Below are 21032 nucleotides of genomic sequence, written 5' to 3'. Positions count from 1 at the left end.
CGCCTTTGGCCCATATCCTTAATATCTTAGGTTAATAAAAATTTAAAATTAGCAACTGATCCAGCATTAACTGCCGTTTTCGGGAGAGAGTTCCAAACCTCTCCCACCCTTTGTGTGCAGAAGTGTTTCTGAACTTCACTCCTGAAAGATCTGGCTCTAATGTTTAGACTGTGCCCCCGAGTCCTGTACTCCCCAACCAGCGGGAACAGTCTCTCTCTATCGACCCAATCTGTTCCCCTCAATATCCTGAAAACTTCCATCAGATCACCTCTTAACCCTCTAAATTCTAGGGAATACAACCCTAGTTTGTGTAATCTCTCCTCGTAACTTAACCCTTGGAGTCCGGGTATCAGTCTGGTAAACCCACACTGCTCTCCCTCCGAGGTCAATATATCCTCCCTACGGTGTGGGCCCAGAACTGCTCACAGTGCTCCAGGTGTGGACCCAGAACTGCTCACAGTGCTCCAGGTGTGGACCCAGAACTGCTCACAGTGCTCCAGGTGTGGGCCCCAGAACTGCTCACAGTGCTCCAGGTGTGGGGCCCAGAACTGCTCACAGTGCTCCAGGTGTGAAATGACGGTGGGAGTAGATTTAATAGTAACTTTCAAAAGGGGAAAAGTTTGGAGTGTGGGGACCGAGCCGGGAAGTGGGACTGATTGGATCGCTCTGTCACAGAATGGCCCTCTGTGCTGTAAGGTTCTCCAGTGACAGGGTGTACAGTGCTTCCGTCTGTTACTCACTCTGTCGCCCTTTATTCCCATGTCGCCCTTGAAGCCTGGGAAACCATCTTCACCCTGTAAAAGTGGAAAGAGAATAAAGAATGAGATTCACAAGTGTAACTGGGACACGCCCCCCCCCCCACAGGCTGAGGCTCCACCAATGGCATCGCTCGAGGTCCGACACACTGACAGGATGCTGGGAGAGGTGGAAGCCAAGGCTCTCCCCACGGACACTTGTGCCTCGCTCCCCACTGCTCCCCCCTGTACCCTTCACACTCACTGCTCGCCTGCTTCAATGTCTCTCCAATGTCAGCCGTGGCTCAGTGCGATTCTCTCTGGCCTATGAAGGTCGTGGGTTCAAGGCCCACTCCAGAGATTTGAGCACAAATTCCAGGCTGACACTCCCAGTGTAGTACTGAGGGAGTGCTGCACTGTCGGAGGGGCAGTACTGAGGGAGTGCTGCACTGTCGGAGGGGCAGTACTGAGGGAGCTCTGCACTGTCGGAGGGTAGTACTGAGGGAGCACTGCACTGTCGAAGGGGCAGTACTGAGGGAGTGCTGCACTGTCGGAGGGGCAGTACTGAGGGAGTGCTGCACTGTCGGAGGGGCAGTACTGAGGGAGTGCTGCACTGTCGGTGGGGCAGTACTGAGGGAGTGCTGCACTGTCGGAGGGGCAGTACTGAGGGAGTGCTGCACTGTCGGAGGGGCAGTACTGAGGGAGTGCTGCACTGTCGGAGGGGCAGTACTGAGGGAGTGCTGCACTGTCGGAGGGGCAGTACTGAGGGAGTGCTGCACTGTCGGAGGGGCAGTACTGAGGGAGCGTTGCACTGTCGGAGGGTAGTACTGAGGGAGTGCTGCACTGTCGTAGGGTAGTACTGAGGGAGCACTGCACTGTCGGAGGGGCAGTACTGAGGGAGTGTTACACTGTCGGAGGGGCAGTACTGAGGGAGTGTTACACTGTCGGAGGGTAGTACTGAGGGAGTGCGACACTGTCGGAGGGTAGTACTGAGGGAGTGCTACACTGTCGGAGGGTAGTACTGAGGGAGTGCTACACTGTCGGAGGGGCAGTACTGAGGGAGTGCTACACTGTCGGAGGGGTAGTACTGAGGGAGTGTTACACTGTCGGAGGGTAGTACTGAGGGAGTGCTACACTGTCGGAGGGGCAGTACTGAGGGAGTGTTACACTGTCGGAGGGGTAGTACTGAGGGAGTGTTACACTGTCGGAGGGTAGTACTGAGGGAGTGCTACACTGTCGGAGGGGCAGTACTGAGGGAGTGTTACACTGTCGGAGGGGTAGTACTGAGGGAGTGTTACACTGTCGGAGGGGCAGTACTGAGGGAGTGAAAGGCGCCTATGTATCGAGAAGATGGGATGAGCCCTGGGAGGCCGAGGGGGCTGTGCTTCAATGTGGGAATGGTAGGGTCAGTCCTGCCTCTCCCGGTTCCAGAGCCAGGTTCACTGGTCTGACATCAGCGCTGACGCTCACACCGTGCCCTCTCGTAACCTCGCACGGCTGAACACGAGATGAAGGACTCCCTCCAGCACTGCATGAAGGGGCAGCAGCTACTCACAGCTCTCTTTCCACTGGCTGTGGTTACCTTCTTCGGGCTGTGGGCGTTTTGTACAGATGGTTAAAGTTTGAATAGACCACGGGGCACGGACACACTGCATTGCTGATCGGTGGCTTTGCCCAGAGCAGGCGTTCGCTGACGTGACAGGTCCAGTCGGCCTCGCGCCCAGCACCGAGGACAGGCCACACCAAGCTGGACATGTTGCTGGAGGAGGGAGGAGGGATAGGAGCACTCTCAACAGCAGGTTGATAAAGGACATGTTGATAAAGGAAGTGTGGATAAATGTTCCTGCAGGGAGTCTGAGTGAAACCAGGACTGTGGTGCCTCTCATGGTCGAATACCTGGTGCCAATCACCATCCAGGCTCACAGGTGAAGACTGGGCCACTCATCAGGAGTTAGAGTCTTCAGGAGAGGAGGAGGGCAAACTGGGAGGGCAGGAGCGTGGAATTGCGTTGCAGGATGAGGTCGATGGGCTGAATGGCCTCGCTCTCCCGTCACATTCTCAGTGACCATCACCAGGAATCAACCAGCCGTTTCAGGAGCTTTTTATACAACTTCTCTGGTGTAAAAACAGCGACTAAAACTGGAGCTCCCTCAGAGATGAGGTGAGGAATCGACACTCGAGAATCCACTCCTTACCTTTCCGCCTTTGTGTCCCATAAAACCACGAACACCATCGGCGCCCTGAAAAACAACAGAACACAGCTCAAGGGTTTCGCTCAACTTACCCCGCACCCCTCCGTGGGCTGGAAGTGGATGGGACAGTCGGGGGGAGGGGCAGTGTCAGGGGAGGGAGGCTGTCTCTCTCTCTCTGTCTCTCTCTCTCTCTCTCTCTCTGTCTGTCTCTCTCTCTCTCTCTGTCTCAGTCTGTCTCTCTCTCTGTCTGTCTGTCTCTCTCTCTCTTTGTCTCTCTCTGTCTGTCTGTCTCTCTCTCTCTCTCGCTCTGTTTGTCTGTCTTTCTCTGTCTCTCTCTCTGTCTCTCTGTGTCTCTCCCTCTCGGTGTCTCTCCTCTCTCTCTCTGTATCTCTCTCTCTGTATCTCTTTCTCTCCCTCTGTCTCTCTCTCTGTGTCTCTGTCTCTCTCCCTCTCGGTGTCTCTCCTCTCTCTCTCTGTCTGTCTCTCTCTCTCTCTCTCTCTTTCTCCCTGTCTCTCTCTCTCTCTCTCTCTGTGTCTCTGTCTCTCTCTCTGTGTCTCTCCTCTCTCTCTCTGTATCTCTCGCTCTCTCTGTATCTCTCGCTCTCTCGGTGTCTCTCCTCTCTCTCTTTGTATCTCTCGCTCTCTCTGTATCTCTCACTCTCTCTGTATCTCTCTCTCTCGGTGTCTCTCCTCTCTCTCTCTGTATCTCTCGCTCTCTCTGTATCTCTCGCTCTCTCGGTGTCTCTCCTCTCTCTCTTTGTATCTCTCGCTCTCTCTGTATCTCTCGCTCTCTCTGTATCTCTCTCTCTCGGTGTCTCTCCTCTCTCTCTCTGTATCTCTCGCTCCCCCTGTCTCTCTCTCTCTGTCTCTCTCTCTCTCCGTGTATCTCTCTCCCCCTGTATCTCTCTCCCCCTGTATCTCTCTGTCTCTGTCTCTGTCTCTCTCTCTCTCTCTTTCCCTCTCGGTGTCTCTCCTCTCTCTCCCTGTCTCTCTCTCTCTCTGTCTGTCTCTCTCGGTGTCTCTCCTCTCTCTCTCTGTATCTCTCGCTCTCTCTGTATCTCTCGCTCTCGGTGTCTCTCCTCTCTCTCTCTGTATCTCTCGCTCCCCCTGTCTCTCTCTCTGTCTCTCTCTCTCCCCCTGTATCTCTCTCCCCCTGTATCTCTCTCCCCCTGTATCTCTCTGTCTCAGTGTCTTTGCCCTGCAATAACTGACCATCATGCAGGGGTAACATCAGACAGCTTGGAACTTCACTACACATTTAGAAACAACAGTGAAACACTGGATTTCCAAGAATAGAAGGAATCAGCGTGGCCCAGGGGGGTGACACACAATGCCCGGTGTGTGTGCCAGCTCTGCCCAGCGTGACTCAGTCTTGGGCAGAGTCACCGCACCTGGCACTTGTCCCAACCCCTTGTCCCAAGGGGTGTGGCTGGGGCAGGAGAGGCTCACGTACAACATCCCAGGCTGCTGGAAACACCAACAGCTCTTTATTGCTCTTAAAGTAAACTTGATTTAGGACTCCGATTTCCATTGTCGAACTGTAAAGTTGACTCCGTGCCCGAGCTGGTTAGGGCTGAGCGAGAGCTCGCTGACTGGCGTATACAGGCACCAGCTCGGTCTCCAGCCCGCCCCGAGATGCTGACCACAACCGACGAGGCTTACCTTGACCCCACGTGGACCTGGATAGCCGATGGGACCCTGTGGCCCTGAGGGACCCTGGAGAGACAAGAGGCAAAAATCACTCAGACTGTGGGGCCGAGCGGAGGGATCGCAGGGGCTGAGACTGCTCGGCACAGACTCGACCCCAGGCCGTCGGGACAGGGAGGGGCAAGGACATGTGCGCGGGTGGTGAGGATTCGCCTGTGGGGCAGCTGTACGGGCAAACGCGCAGTAAGGAGCTCGTGGGAGGGCCCAAGGTGGGGGGGGGGGGGTTACGTGGGGGGCAGGGTACAGGCCTGGGGGGGGTGGTACAGGAGAGACCCCAGCATATGGGGGGGGAAGAGTACAGGAGAGACCCCAGGGTACGGGGGGGGGGGGTACAGGAGAGACCCCAGGGTACAGGGGGGGGGGTACAGGAGAGACCCCAGGGTACGGGGGGAGGGGTACAGGAGATACCCCAGGGTACGGGAGGGGAAGGGTACAGGAGAGACCCCAGGGTACGGGGGGGGTACAGGAGAGACCCCAGAGTTTGTGGGGGGTGAGGGTACAGGAGAGACCCCAGGGTACGGGGGGGGGGGGCGGGGGTACAGGAGAGACCCCAGGGTACGGGGGGGGAAGGGTACAGGAGAGACCCCAGGGTACGGGGGGGGTACAGGAGAAACCCCAGGGTACGGGGGGGGGTACAGGAGAGACCCCAGGATACGGGGGGGGGTGAGGGTACAGGAGAGACCCCAGGGTACGGGGGGGGGGTGAGGGTACAGGAGAGACCCCAGGGTACGGGGGGGGGTACAGGAGAGACCCCAGGGTACGGGGGGGGGGTACAGGAGAGACCCCAGGGTTCGTGGGGGGTGAGGGTACAGGAGAGACCCCAGGGTACGGGGGGGGGGGTACAGGAGAGACCCCAGGGTCCGGGGGTGGAAGGGTACAGGAGAGATCCCAGGGTACGGGGGGGGGGGGTACAGGAGAGACCCCAGGGTACGGGTGGGGGTGGGGAGGGGGAGGGTACAGGAGAGACCCCAGGGTATGGGGGTACAGGAGCAGGGTGCAGGAGAGATCCCAGGGTACGGGGGGGGGGGGAGCAGGGTACAGGAGAGACACGGGGGTACGGGAGCAGGGTACAGGAGAGACCCCAGGGTACGGGGGTACGGGAGCAGGGTACAGGAGAGACCCCAGGGTACGGGGGGGGGAAGGGTACAGGAGAGACCCCAGGGTACGGGGGGGGGGGGGGGGGAGCAGGGTACAGGAGAGACCCCAGGGTGCGGGGGGGGGGGAAGGGTACAGGAGAGACCCCAGGGTACGGGGGGGGGGTACAGGAGAGACCCCAGGGTACGGGGGTACGGGAGCAGGGTACAGGAGAGACCCCAGGGTATGGGGGTACGGGAGCAGGGTGCAGGAGAGACCCCAGGGTACGGGGGGGGGGAGGGTACAGGAGAGACCCCAGGGTACGGGGGGGGGGGGGGGGAGGGTACAGGAGAGACCCTAGGGTATGGGGGGGGGGTTCAGGAGAGACCCCAGGGTCCGGGGGTGGAAGGGTACAGGAGAGATCCCAGGGTACGGGGGGGGGGGTGGGGAGGGTACAGGAGAGACCCCAGGGTACGAGGGTACGGGAGCAGGGTACAGGAGAGACCCCAGGGTACGGGGGGGGGGGGGGGAGCAGGGTACAGGAGAGACCCCAGGGTACGGGGGGGAGCAGGGTACAGGAGAGACCCCAGGGTACCGGGATACGGGAGCAGGGTACAGGAGAGACCCCAGGGTACGGGGGTACGGGAGCAGGGTACAGGAGAGACCCCAGGTTACGGGGGGAGGAAGGGTACAGGAGAGACCCCAGGGTACGGGGGGAGGAAGGGTACAGGAGAGACCCCAGGGTACGGGGGGGGGAGGGGAAGGGTACAGGAGAGACCCCAGGGTACGAGGGTACGGGACCAGGGTACAGGAGAGACCCCAGGGTACGAGGGTACGGGAGCAGGGTACAGGAGAGACCCCAGGGTACGGGGGGGGGGGAGCAGGGTACAGGAGAGACCCCAGGGTACGAGGGTACGGGAGCAGGGTACAGGAGAGACCCCAGGGTACGGGGGTATGGGAGCAGGGTACAGGAGAGACCCCAGGGTACGGGGGTACGGGACCAGGGTACAGGAGAGACCCCAGGGTATGAGGGTACGGGAGCAGGGTACAGGAGAGACCCCAGGGTACGGGGGTACGGGAGCAGGGTACAGGAGAGACCCCAGGGTACGGGAGCAGGGTACAGGAGAGACCCCAGGGTACGGGGGGAGGAAGGGTACAGGAGAGACCCCAGGGTACGGGGGGGGGGAGGGTACAGGAGAGACCCCAGGGGTACGGGGGGAGGAAGGGTACAGGAGAGACCCCAGGGTACGGGCAGGATTGAGTTCGGGACTCGCTGTACATCGCTCGGGAACAGCACTGGGTTAAAGCGAGAGAACAGAGGAATCGGACGATGGAACTTACCGGACTTCCTTTCTCTCCAGACGGACCTTCCTTGCCAGGGTGACCCTGAGGACACAAAGAGGAATTGCTGAGTCCTCCGACCCATGTTACACGGTGAGTATTCCCGTGCCCTCCACCCTCCCAGTCAGAAAACTCCTTCTCTGTGAGGTCCCCATTGGGACAGCTCCGATTGCAAGCGGCTTGGGGAGCAGGAGGTAAGTCCACACCTCGAGCCTGTCCTGCCTACAACACGATCCCGGCCGATCTGTGCCTCAACCCACTGAGAGCCACCTTTGCTCCATGTCACTCAACAAAGATCTACCCGCCTCCGTCTAAAAACTTTCAATGGGGGAGATGGGGAGAATGTGTTTACGCAGCGAGTTGTTGTGATCGGGAACGCGCTGCCTGACAGGGCGGTGGGAACAGATTCAATAGTAACTTTCAAACCGGGAATTGGATAAATACTGGGACAGGAGAAATGTGCCGGGCTGTGGGGACAGAGCGGGGAGTGGGACTGATTGGGTCGCTCTGTCACAGAGCCGGCACAGGCTCGATGGGCCCAATGGCCTCCTCCTGAGCCGTGCGATTCGGTAATTCTGTGAAATCCCACCGTGGCCAGTTTGGGAATTTGAATTTGTTCGGAAATAAAAATCTGGCTCAGTAACAGTGACCATGAAGCTGTCAGATTGTGGCAAAAACCCAACTGGTTCACTGATGTCCTTCGGAGATGGAAACCTGTCATCCTTACCCGGTCTGGGCCTATCGGTGACACCCTTCCCACACCTGGATAACTCTTAACCGCCCTCTGACATGGCCTGAAGTTACTCAGTTGTATCAAACCAGGGTAACTAGGGCTGCATAATAAACGCTGGTCTTGCCAGCGACACCCATATCTTGAGAACTCTCCCCCTGCTGGTGTGACTCTCCCCCTGGGAGTATAACTCCCCCTCTGCCGGTATAACTCTCTCCATGCCGATATAACTCTGCCCCCGCCGGTATAACTCTCTATATGCCGGTATAACTCTCCCCCCGCCGGTATAACTCTCCCCTGGGGGTCCGGTGGTGACTCACTGGGGGTCCGTCTGCTCCTGGTACTCCTGGTAGCCCGGGTTTGCCGGTGGGACCCTGTGGGTTGAAAGAGAGCAGATTTGAGATTGAGTGCGAGCAAGATACGGTGACAGAGATGATCAACTTCAGCCGCGAGGAACCGATTTCACATCGAGCAAAGTTGGAAGCCCCCTGACACGACACTTACTTTGGTTCCTGGGGGTCCGATTGGTCCTTGTGGTCCTGGGAGACCCTGTGAAACACAAGAAACATCGACAGATTAAGAATAAACCCAGAGAGATAGATTTTATTGCAGAAATTCTGCAGCTAACAGCAGCTACAAATGGAGTGTGTGTTTTATAGCGTTAATTACACAGAGTTCACAGCACAGCCATTCGGCCCAACCAGTCCATGCTCCACTCGAGTCTCCTCCCATCTTTCCTCATCTCACTCTGTCAGCATAAGCCTCCGTTCCCTTCTCCCTCATGTGTTTATCCAGCCTCCCCTTAAATACATCGATACAATTCGCCTCAACCCTTCCCTGTGGCAGTGAGTTCCACATTCTCACCACGCTATGAGTAAAGAAGTTTCTCCTGAATTCCCCGATTGGATTTATTAGTGACTATCTTATATTGATGGCCCCTAGTTCTGGTCTCCCCCACATGTGGAAACATCTTCTCTACCTGTACCCTTTCGAACCCCTTTCATAATTGTAAAGTCCTCTATCAGCTCACCCCTCAGCCTTCTCGTTTCTAGACTGGGTCTTGTGTAACGAGAGAGGATTAATTAGCAATCTGATTGTGCAAGGTCCCTTGGGGAAGAGTGACCATAATATGGTAGAATTCTTCAATAAGATGGAGAGTGACACAGTTAATTCAGAGACTAGGGTCCTGAACTTAAGGAAAGGTAACTTCGATGGTATGAGACGTGAATTGGCTAGAATAGACTGGCAAATGATACTTAAAGGGTTAACGGTGGATAGGCAATGGCAGACATTTAAATATCACATGGGATGTATAACAATTGCACATCCCTGAGTGGCGTAAGAATAAAAAAGGGAAGGTGGCTCAACCATAACAAGGGAAATTAGGGAAAGTGTTAAATCCAAGGAAGAGGCATATAAATGAGGAGGGGGGAAATAGAGTACGAGAGTAAGCTTCCAGGGAACATTAAAACTGACTGCAAAAGCTTCTATAGATATGTGAAGAGAAAAAGATTAGTGAAGACTAATGTAGGTCCCTTGCAGTCAGAATCAGGGGAATTTATAATGGGGAACAAAGAAACGGCCCACCAATTGAACAAATACTTTGGTTCCGTCTTCACTAAGGAAGACACAAATAACCTCCCGAAAATACAAGATGACCGAGGATCTAGCGAGAAAGGGGAACTGAGGGAAATTCTTATTAGGCCGAAAATGGTGTTAGGGAAATTGATGGGATTGAAGGCCGATAAATCCCCAGGGCCTGATAGTCTGCATCCCAGAATACTTAAGGAAGTGGCCCTAGAAATAGTGGATGCATTGGTGGTCATTTTCCAACAGTCTATCGACTCTGGATCAGTTCCTATGGTCTGGAGGGTAGCTAATGTAACACCACTTTTTATAAAAGGAGGGAGAGAGAAAACGGGTAATTATAGACCGGTTAGCCTGACATCAGTAGTGGGAAAATGTTGGAATCAATTATTAAAGATGTAATAGCAGTGCATTTGGAAAGCAGTGACAGGATCGGTCCAAGTCAGCATGGATTTATGAAAGGGAAATCATGCTTGACAAATCTTATAGAATTTTTTGAGGATGTAACTAGTAGAGTGGACAAGGGAGAACCAGTGGATGTGGTGTTTTTGGACTTTCAAAAGACTTTTGACAAGGTCCCACACAAAAGATTGGTGTGCAAAATTAAGGCACATGGTATTGGGGGTAATATACTGACGTGGATAGAGAACTGGTTGGCAGACAGGAAGCAAAGAGTTGGAATAAACGCATCCTTTTCAGAATGGCAGGCAGTGACTAGTGGGGTACCGCAGGGTTCAGTGCTGGGACCCCAGCTATTTACAATATACATTAATGATTTAGACGAAGGAATTGAGTGTAATATCTCCAAGTTTGCAGATGACACTAAGTTGGGTGGCAGTGTGAGCTGTGAGGAGGATGCTAGGAGGCTGCAGAGTGACTTGGACAGGTTAGGCGAGTGGGCAAATGCATGGCAGATGCAGTATAATGTGGATAAATGTGAGGTTAACCATTTTGGGGGCAAAAACACAAAGGCAGAATATTATCTGAATGGCAGAAAGTTAGGAAAGGGGGAGGTGGAATGAAGCCTGGGTGTCATGGTTCATCAATCATTGAAAGTTGACATGCAGGTACAGCAGGCGGTGAAGAAGGCAAATGGTATGTTGGCCTTCATAGCTAGGGGATTGAGTATAGGAGCAGGGAGGTCTTACTGCAGTTGTACAGGGCCTTAGTGAGGCCTCACCTGGAATATTGTGTTCAGTTTTGGTCTCCTAATCTGAGGAAGGACATTTTTGCTATTGAGGGAATGCAGCGAAGGTTCATCAGACTGATTTCCGGGATGGCAGGACTGACATATGAAGAAAGACTGGATTGACTAGGATTATATTTACTGGAATTTAGAAGAATGAGAGGGGACCTCATAGAAACATTTAAAATTCTGATGGGTTCAGACAGGTTAGATGCAGGAAGAATGTTCCCGATGTTGGGGAAGTCCAGAACCAGGGATCACAGTCTAAGGATAAGGGGTAAGCCATTTAGGACCGAGATGAGGAGAAACTTCTTCACTCAGAGAGTGGTGAACCTGTGGAATTCTCTGCCACAGAAAGTTGTTGAGGCCAATTCATTAGATATATTCAAAAGGGAGTTAGATGTGGCCCTTAGGGCTAAAGGGATCAAGGGGTATGGCAAGAAAGCAGGAATGGAGTACTGAGGGAATGATCAGCCATGATCTTATTGAATGGCGGTGCAGGCTCGGAGGGCCGAATGGCCTACTCCTGCACCTATTTTCTATGTTTCTATGTTTCTAGAGAAAAGAGCCCCAGCCTGTTCATCCTTTCTTGATATGTATACCCTCTCAGTTCTGGTATCATCCCTGTAAATCTTCTCTGCACCCTCGCCAGTGCCTCTATATCCCTTTTATAATATGGTGACCAGAACTGTACGCAGTGCTCTAAGTCTGGTCTAACCCAGGTTCCATACAGGTTCAGCAAAACTTCCCTATTTTTCAATTCGATACCTCGAGAAATAAACCCTGGTGCTTGGTTTGCTTTTTCTGGCCTTGCTAACCCGTGTCGGTACTTTTAGTGATTTGTGTATCTGTATCCGAGATCCCTTTGTACCTCTCCCCCACCCAGACTCACACCCCCCCAGTAATAAGTGACCTCCCTATTCCTCCTACCAAAATGTAATCCCTCACATTTATCTGTGTTGAACTTCATTTGCCCATTCTGCAAGTTTATTAATGTCCTGCAGTAGTTTGTTGCAGCCCCTCAGTACTGACTGCCCGGCAGTGTGCTGCCCCGGTGTACAGAGTGTATCGAGGGGTCTGAGAGTTACCTGAGCACCAGGATTCCCCTGCTGTCCGGGTGGTCCGGGTTCACCTTGAGGACCCTAAAGAAAGAAAATATATTTGTGATTAATCCAGCACCACATAAACTCAGCAAATTGTGTTTGCTCAGAATCGAGAACTATCTGCAAACACTCATTTGTAACATCATGTGACAAGCAGTGGGCAGGGACAGAGGTAAGGGTCTCACTCACACACACACACCCTCACACACACACACTCCCTCACACACTCTCACACACACACACCCTCACACACACACACACTCCCTCACTCACACACACCCTCACACACTCTCACAGACACACACCCTCACACACACACACACACACTCCCTCACACACACACCCTCACACACTCTCACAGACACACACCCTCACACACACACTCTCACACACTCTCACAGACACACACTCTCTCACACACACACTCCCTCACACACACACACACTCCCTCACACACACACACTCCCTCACTCACTCACACACACACACCCTCACACACTCTCACACACACACACCCTCACACACACACACACACTCACACACACACACACCCTCACACACACACACACCCTCACACACTCTCACACACTCTCACAGACACACACCCTCACACACACACACACTCCCTCGCTCACTCACACACACACACCCACCCTCACTCACACACACACCCTCACACACTCTCACACACTCTCACAGACACACACCCTCACACACTCTCACAGACACACACCCTCACATACACACACCCTCACACTCTCACAGATACACACCCTCACACACACACACCCTCACACTCTCACACACTCTCACAGATACACACCCTCACACACACACACCCTCACACACTCTCACAGACACACACCCTCTCACACACACACACCCTCACACACTCTCACAGACACACACCCTCTCACACACACACACCCTCACACACTCTCACAGACACACACCCTCACACACACACACCCTCACACACTCTCACAGACACACACCCTCACACACACACACCCTCACACACTCTCACAGACACACACCCTCACACACACACGCACACTCCCTCACTCACACACACACCCTCACACACTCTCACACACACTCACAGACACACACCCTCACACACTCTCATAGACACACACCCTCACACACTCTCACACACTCTCACAGACACACACCCTCACAGACACACACCCTCACACACACACACCCTCACACACTCTCACAGACACACACCCTCACACACACACGCACACTCCCTCACTCACACACACACCCTCACACACTCTCACACACACTCACACACACTCACAGACACACACTCTCACACACACACACCCTCACACACTCTCACAGACACACACCCTCACACACACACGCACACTCCCTCACTCACCCTCACACACTCTCACACACACTCAGACACACACCCTCACACACACACGCACACTCACACACACACACCCTCACACACTCTCACACACACTCACACACACTCACAGACACACACCCTCACACACACACACACACACACACACACACTCACACACTCACAGACACACACCCTCACACACACACACACACTCACACACACTCACAGACACACACCCTCACACACACACACACACTCACACACACACACTCACAGACACACACTCTCACACACACACACCCTCACACACTCTCACAGACACACACCCTCACACACACACGCACACTCCCTCACTCACACACACACCCTCACACTCTCACACACACTCACAGACACACACCCTCACACACACACGCACACTCCCTCACTCACACACACACCCTCACTCACACACACACCCTCACACACTCTCACACACACTCACACACACTCACAGACACTCACAGACACACACCCTCACACACACACACACACACTCACACACACACACACACACACTCACAGACACACACCCTCACACACACACACACACTCTCACACACTCACAGACACACACCCTCACACACTCACAGACACACATACTCCCTCACACACTCTCACTCACACACACACACCCTCACACACACCCACAGACACTCACAGACACACACACTCACAGACACACGCACACTCCCTCACTCACACACACACCCTCACACACTCACACACACTCACACACACTCACAGACACACACCCTCACACACACACACACACACCCTCACACACACTCACAGACACACACCCTCACACACACACACACACTCACACACACTCACAGACACACACCCTCACAGACACACATACTCCCTCACACACTCTCACTCACACACACACAGACACACACACTCACAGACACACGCACACTCCCTCACTCACACACACACCCTCACACACTCACAGACACACACCCTCACACACACACACACACCCTCACACACACACACCCTCACACACACTCACACGCACTCACAGGCACACACCCTCACACACACACACACACTCACACACACACACTCTCACACACACTCACACACACACACCCTCACAGACACACATACTCCCTCACACACTCTCACTCACACACACACCCTCACACACACCCACAGACACTCACAGACACACACCCTCACAGACACACGCACACTCCCTCACTCACACACACACCCTCACACACACACTCTCACACACTCTCGCGCACTCTCACACGCACTCACACACACTCACAGACACACACCCTCACACACTCTCACACACACTCACAGACACACACCCTCACACACTCACAGACTCACACACTCTCACACACTCTCACACACTCTCACACACTCTCACACACTCTCACAGACACACATACTCCCTCACACACTCTCACTCACACACACACCCACACACACTCACAGACACACGCACACTCCCTCACTCACACACACCCTCACACACACCCTCACACACACACTCTCACACACTCTCACACGCACTCACACACAGTTCCAGCAGTGAGCAGGAGCAGGACCCCTGTGTTTGGGGCTACCTGTAGCCCCTCTCTCTCTGCACCAACGTTCTCACCGAGCTGCAGGGCCGGAGGGTCTGCGCAGTCCGCACGCCGGCTTCTCAATCCCAGACTTTGTGCGTGTGAAGAATTATGAACATGCCGCGAAGCTGGTTAAAGAGACCACACAACCAAAAGAAACATTCGGGGAGTGTTGGTCCTCTGTGCTGCCGAGGCTGAGACCTTGGGCCCGCCCTGGTGCAAAAGGCTCAGATACTCACCGCGGGGAGCAGTCACCCGCTGAGCCATCAGACATTAACATGAAGCATCTCATGGCGGTTCAGGAAACAGATGACCTGGTTTATCTAACGGAGGCCGAGGGGCCGAACATTCTCCACAATACCCAGCACCTGGCCTGGGATGTTCGGCCGGGGGGGGCGTTTCCAGGGAAACATCTGGCCCCGGGTGGAAAGGCCCCACTTTGAACCCGCTGCCACCCATAGGGAATTCCCCGGGGGGAGAGGGAGGAGGGGGGGAGATAGAAATGAAGATTAAATCTCCCCTCCCCCCCACTCCACGACTCCGAGCTCCAGGATTCTCACCCATTTCCAAGTGAATGTCAGGTCAGGGAAACGAGCTGAGGCTCACAGTTGGGACGGATTATGCTGGGTTCCGGCCGATTTATGCTGGGTGGGGGGGTGGGCGAGGAGCGAGGCTTGAGGGGCGAGGGTTGAGGAGCAAGGGTCAAGGGGCGATAGGAGCAAGGGTCGTGTGGCGAGTACGTACCTGACTACCCTTGGGACCATGGTGACCGTCCATTCCTGTCACGCCCTGAAAAGCAAATAAGACGCAGGTTAATCAAAGAGACATTTGTGGGATCTCAGAGCTCGGGGAGTCAGTCAGAGCTCGGGGAGTCAGTCAGAGCTCGGGGAGTCACTCAGAGCTCGGGGAGTCACTCAGAGCTCGGGGAGTCAGTCAGAGCTCGGGGAGTCAGTCAGAGCTCGGGGAGTCACTCAGAGCTCGGGGAGTCACTCAGAGCTCGGGGAGTCACTCAGAGCTCGGGGAGTCACTCAGAGCTCGGGGAGTCACTCAGAGCTCGGGGAGTCACTCAGAGCTCGGGGAGTCACTCAGAGCTCGGGGAGTCACTCAGAGCTCGGGGAGTCACTCAGAGCTCGGGGAGTCACTCAGAGCTCGGGGAGTCACTCAGAGCTCGGGGAGTCAGTCAGAGCTCGGGGAGTCACTCAGAGCTCGGGGAGTCACTCAGAGCTCGGGGAGTCACTCAGAGCTCGGGGAGTCACTCAGAGCTCGGGGAGTCACTCGGAGCTCGGGGAGTCACTCGGAGCTCGGGGAGTCACTCGGAGCTCGGGGAGTCACTCGGAGCTCGGGGAGTCAGTCGGAGCTCGGGGAGTCAGTCGGAGCTCGGGGAGTCAGTCGGAGCTCGGGGAGTCAGTCGGAGCTCGGGGAGTCACTCGGAGCTCGGGGAGTCACTCGGAGCTCGGGGAGTCACTCGGAGCTCGGGGAGTCACTCGGAGCTCGGGGAGTCACTCGGAGCTCGGGGAGTCACTCGGAGCTCGGGGAGTCACTCAGAGCTCGGGGAGTCACTCAGAGCTCGGGGAGTCACTCAGAGCTCGGGGAGTCACTCAGAGCTCGGGGAGTCACTCAGAGCTCGGGGAGTCACTCAGAGCTCGGGGAGTCACTCAGAGCTCGGGGAGTCACTCAGAGCTCGGGGGGAGTCACTCAGAGCTCGGGGAGTCACTCGGAGCTCGGGGAGTCACTCGGAGCTCGGGGAGTCACTCGGAGCTCGGGGAGTCACTCGGAGCTCGGGGAGTCACTCGGAGCTCGGGGAGTCACTCGGAGCTCGGGGAGTCACTCGGAGCTCGGGGAGTCACTCGGAGCTCGGGGAGTCACTCGGAGCTCGGGGAGTCACTCGGAGCTCGGGGAGTCACTCGGAGCTCGGGGAGTCACTCGGAGCTCGGGGAGTCACTCGGAGCTCGGGGAGTCACTCGGAGCTCGGGGAGTCACTCAGAGCTCGGGGAGTCACTCAGAGCTCGGGGAGTCACTCAGAGCTCGGGGAGTCACTCAGCTCGGGGAGTCACTCAGCTCGGGGAGTCACTCAGCTCGGGGAGTCACTCGGAGCTCGGGGAGTCACTCGGAGCTCGGGGAGTCACTCGGAGCTCGGGGAGTCACTCGGAGCTCGGGGAGTCACTCGGAGCTCGGGGAGTCACTCGGAGCTCGGGGAGTCACTCGGAGCTCGGGGAGTCACTCGGAGCTCGGGGAGTCACTCGGAGCTCGGGGAGTCACTCGGAGCTCGGGGAGTCACTCGGAGCTCGGGGAGTCACTCGGAGCTCGGGGAGTCACTCGGAGCTCGGGGAGTCACTCGGAGCTCGGGGAGTCACTCGGAGCTCGGGGAGTCACTCGGAGCTCGGGGAGTCAGTCACTCGATTTATCCCGAGGGAAGGATGGTTGGAACGCACCGAGGTATTGACCATAATCCTCCAATCCTCCTTAGATATCGGGGGTGATGCCACAGGGCTGGAGAATTGCAAATGTTAAAACCCTTGTACAAAGATAAACCCGGCAACTACAGGCCGCTCAGTTTAACCTCGGCAGTGGGGAAGCTTTTCGAAACAATAATCTGGGACAAAATTAACAGTCACTTGGATTAATTAATGAGAGCCAGCACGGATTAGCTAAACGCAAATCGTGTTGAACCAACTTGATTGAGTTTTTTGATGAAGTAACAGTGAAGGTTGATGAGGGCAGTCTGGTTGATGTAATGTACACAGATTTCCAAAAGATGTTTGCTAAAGTGCCACATAATAGGCTTGTTAGCAAAATTGAAGCCCATGGAATAAAAGGGCAAATATAAACTAAATGGTACAAATTTAAAGGTGGTGAATGAACACAGAGACCTGGGGGTACATGTGCACAAAGTGTTGAAGATGGTAGGGCAGGTTAACAGAACAGTTAATAAAGCACATGGGATCCTAGGCTTCATAAATCGAGGCACAGAGGACAAAAGCAAGGGAGTTATGATGAACCTTTATAAAACACTGGTTGGGCCACAGCTGGAGTATTGTGTCCAATTTTGGGCACTGCGCTTTGGGAAGGATGTGAAGGCCTGAGAGAGAAGGAGCAGAAAAGATTTACAAGAATGGTTCCAGGGATGAGGGACATAAGAACATAAGAAATAGGAGCAGGAATAGTCTATACGGCCCCTCGAGCCTGCTCCACCATTTAATACGATCTCGGCCACTTCCCTGCCTGTTCCCCATAACCCCTTACTCCCTTATCAGTTCAGAAACTGTCTATTTCTGTCTTAAATGTATTCAATGTCCCAGCTTCCACAGCTCTCTGAGGCAGCGAATTCCACAGATTTACAACCCTCAGAGAAGAAATTTCTCCTCATCTCAGTTTTAAATGGGTAGCCCCTTATTCTAAGATCATGTCCCCTAGTTCTAGTCTCCCCCATCAGTGGAAACATCCTCTCTGCATCCACCTTGTCAAGCCCCCTCATAATCTTATACGTTTCGATAAGATCACCTCTCATTCTTCTGAATTCCAGTGAGTAGAGGCCCAACCTCCTCAACCTTTCCTCATAAGTCAACCCCCTCATCTCCGGAATCAACCGAGTAAACCTTCTCTGAACTGCCTCCAAAGCAAGTATATCCTTTCTTAAATATGGAAACCAAAACTGCACGCAGTATTCCAGGTGTGGCCTCACTAATACCCTGTATAACTGTAGCAAGACTTCCCTGCTTTTATACTCTATCCCCTTTGCAATAAAGGCCAAGATTCCATTGGCCTTCCTGATCACTTGCTGTACCTGCATACTATCCTTTTGTGTTTCATGCACAAGTACCCCCAGGTCCCGCTGTACTGCGGCACTTTGCAATCTTTCTCCATTTAAATAATAATTTTCTCTTTGATTTTTCTGCCAAAGTGCATGACCTCACACTTTCCAACATTATACTCCATCTGCCAAATTTTTGCCCACTCACTTAGCCTGTCTCTGTCCTTTTGCAGATTTTTTGTGTCCTCCTCACACATTGCTTTTCCTCCCATCTTTGTATCATCAGCAAACTTGGCTACGTTACACTCAGTCCCTTCTTCCAAGTGGTTAATATAGATTGTAAATAGTTGGGGTCCCAGCACTGATCCCTGCGGCACCCCACTAGTTACTGGTTGACAACCCTCAGTTACGTTGATAGACTGGAGAAGCTGGGGTTGTTCTCCATACAGCAGAGAAGACTAAGAGAAGATTTGAAAGAAGTGTTTGAAATTCAGAAGGGTTTAGACAGAGTAAGTAAGGAGATAATTTCCAATGGTTGAAGGGTCTATAATCACAGGGCACAGATTTAAGATGATTGGCAAAAGAACTAGAGGTAACATGAGGGAAATCTTTTTTTATGCAACGAGTGGTTAGGATCTGGAATACACGGCCTGATAGGGTGGTGGAGGCAGATTCAATAGTAGCCTTCAAAGGGAATTGGATAAATACTCGAGGGTTAATAATTTGCAGGGCTGTGGGGAAAGGGCGGGGAGTGGGACTAACTAAAGTACTCCTGCAGAGAGCCGCTCAGACACGATGGGCCGAATGGCCTCCTGTTGTGCTGTACTGTATCAGCCAATTATCAGCCCAGACACAGCCAGAGAGAGAGTAAAGCTCCCTCTACACTGCACCGATTACACAGCTCACCCTTAGCCCAAACCTTAGAACAGCATAATACCACCTCCTGCACCAGCACTCCCTCCGACTGAGACTGGCCAGGAACGTCTGAGACTCCTGGTCCTGATCCGGCACTGGACTGAGATGGTGCAACGCATCACAGCCAATACGCCCCGAAATCTTTCATCCCAACATTGTGGCTGGATTTAAATCCAGTGTCTGACCCCGTGTCCCAGAGTGTGAAAGGTCAGTGTGTGACCCCGTGTCCCAGAGTGTGAAAGGTCAGTGTGTGACCCCATGTCGCAGAGTGTGAAAGGTCAGTGTGTGACCCACTGTCCCAGATTGTGAAAGGTCAGTGTGTGACCCCGTGTCCCAGAGTGTGAAAGGTCAGTGTGTGGCCCCGTGTCACAGAGTGTGAAAGGTCAGTGTGTGACCCCGTGACCCAGAGACATGAACCACACCAGCAGTGAGGGGGAAACTCGCACAATGTAAAGAGAAATGTCCGCCTTATTCCCTCCCCAGGACTCTGAGGGTTTTCACCAGCTGTCCTTCATTTCCCTGGACATTGAGGCCCACCCTGTCCAGAGTCCGTGTCCGATTATTCTACGGCTGGCTGTATATTGGGAGTTTGGGCACCGAGATGAATGTGCTGTGTGTGTGGTCTGCCTGGTGTTAATGGATCCCTCCCTCAATTCCTGGCGCACGCCCCTGTCACATACTCTGACCTCGATATCCCGGCCCTGCTTTCGCCTGCGACTGATCGAGCTCTCTGGCCCCCGGATCAATAACCTATCGCAGCACGGATCCCAGCTCGGGAGAAGTTATAATAGTGGGGTCAGTAACTGGGGGGAAGGGCCGAGTGAAATGGAGACGTGTTTAAATAAACCCATAAAATGAAGTGTATGGTTCACACATCGAACAGGCATTGAGGTGAAATGATATACTGGGTGTATAATGGGCGGGGATGGGGGGGAGGAGATGTTCTGGAGTCTGAAACAGCTCCTTAATGCCCAGCTCGACACTCGACAATAAATCCCAGAGACTGATAGCAACCATCGCCTCCCCTTCCCCGCCAACACTCGGCTCCCACAGATACTCACTGGGGGGCCCACTGGTCCCGCTGGTCCTTTCGGTCCGAGTAATCCACGAGGACCCTACAAGGGAAAGCACAGTGAGCCGGGATCAAACTCTCACCCCACCCCCACAATCTCACCCCCAACACCACAATCTCACCCCCCCACCCCCCACAATCTCACCCCCCCACCCCCCACATTCTCACCCCCCCACCCCCCACAATCTCACCCCCCCACCCCCCACAATCTCACCCCCCACCCCCCCACAATCTCACCCCCCACCCCCCACAATCTCACCCCCCACCCACCCCCCACAATCTCACCCCCCCACCCACCCCCCGCAATCTCACCCCCCACCCCACAATCTCACCCCCCCACCCCCCACAATCTCACCCCCCACCCACCCCCCACAATCTCACCCCCACCCCCCACCCCCCACAATCTCACCCCCACCCCCCACAATCTCACCCCCCACCGCCCACCCCCCACAATCTCACCCCCACCCCCACCCCCCACAATCTCACCCCCACCCCCACCCCCCGCAATCTCACCCCCCACCCCCCACAATCTCACCCCCACCCCCCACAATCTCACCCCCCCCCACCCCCCCAACTCACCCCCCACACCACCACCCCCCCCCCAATCTCACCCCCCACCCCCCACAATCTCACCCCCCCA

General features: G+C 54.6%; 1 protein-coding gene across 2 annotated transcripts in view; it reads right to left on the bottom strand.

Annotated features, from left to right (window-relative positions):
* Window positions 1-21032, bottom strand: part of col5a1 (procollagen, type V, alpha 1) — a 120985-nt gene that overhangs the window by 77176 nt on the left and 22777 nt on the right. Inside the window, exons 1-9 of one of the 2 annotated variants that reach the window (XM_070863618.1) lie at window positions 20382-20429; window positions 15399-15443; window positions 11640-11693; window positions 8283-8327; window positions 8099-8152; window positions 7049-7093; window positions 4589-4642; window positions 2930-2974; window positions 741-794 (exon numbers count right to left, since the gene is read on the bottom strand). In XM_070863618.1, coding sequence (XP_070719719.1) covers window positions 741-794; window positions 2930-2974; window positions 4589-4642; window positions 7049-7093; window positions 8099-8152; window positions 8283-8327; window positions 11640-11693; window positions 15399-15431 — 384 coding nt within the window. In that variant the 5' untranslated portion in view covers window positions 15432-15443; window positions 20382-20429. Of the gene's footprint in view, window positions 1-740; window positions 795-2929; window positions 2975-4588; window positions 4643-7048; window positions 7094-8098; window positions 8153-8282; window positions 8328-11639; window positions 11694-15398; window positions 15444-20381; window positions 20430-21032 lie in introns of those variants that run through there. The other variant, XM_070863617.1, reaches the window with a different exon arrangement.

This window comes from Pristiophorus japonicus, chromosome 20 (genome assembly GCF_044704955.1).
Source record: "Pristiophorus japonicus isolate sPriJap1 chromosome 20, sPriJap1.hap1, whole genome shotgun sequence".
NCBI lineage: Eukaryota > Metazoa > Chordata > Chondrichthyes > Pristiophoridae > Pristiophorus > Pristiophorus japonicus.
Note: the sequence above shows the minus strand (reverse complement) of the source record. Positions and strands in the feature narration are given on the sequence as shown.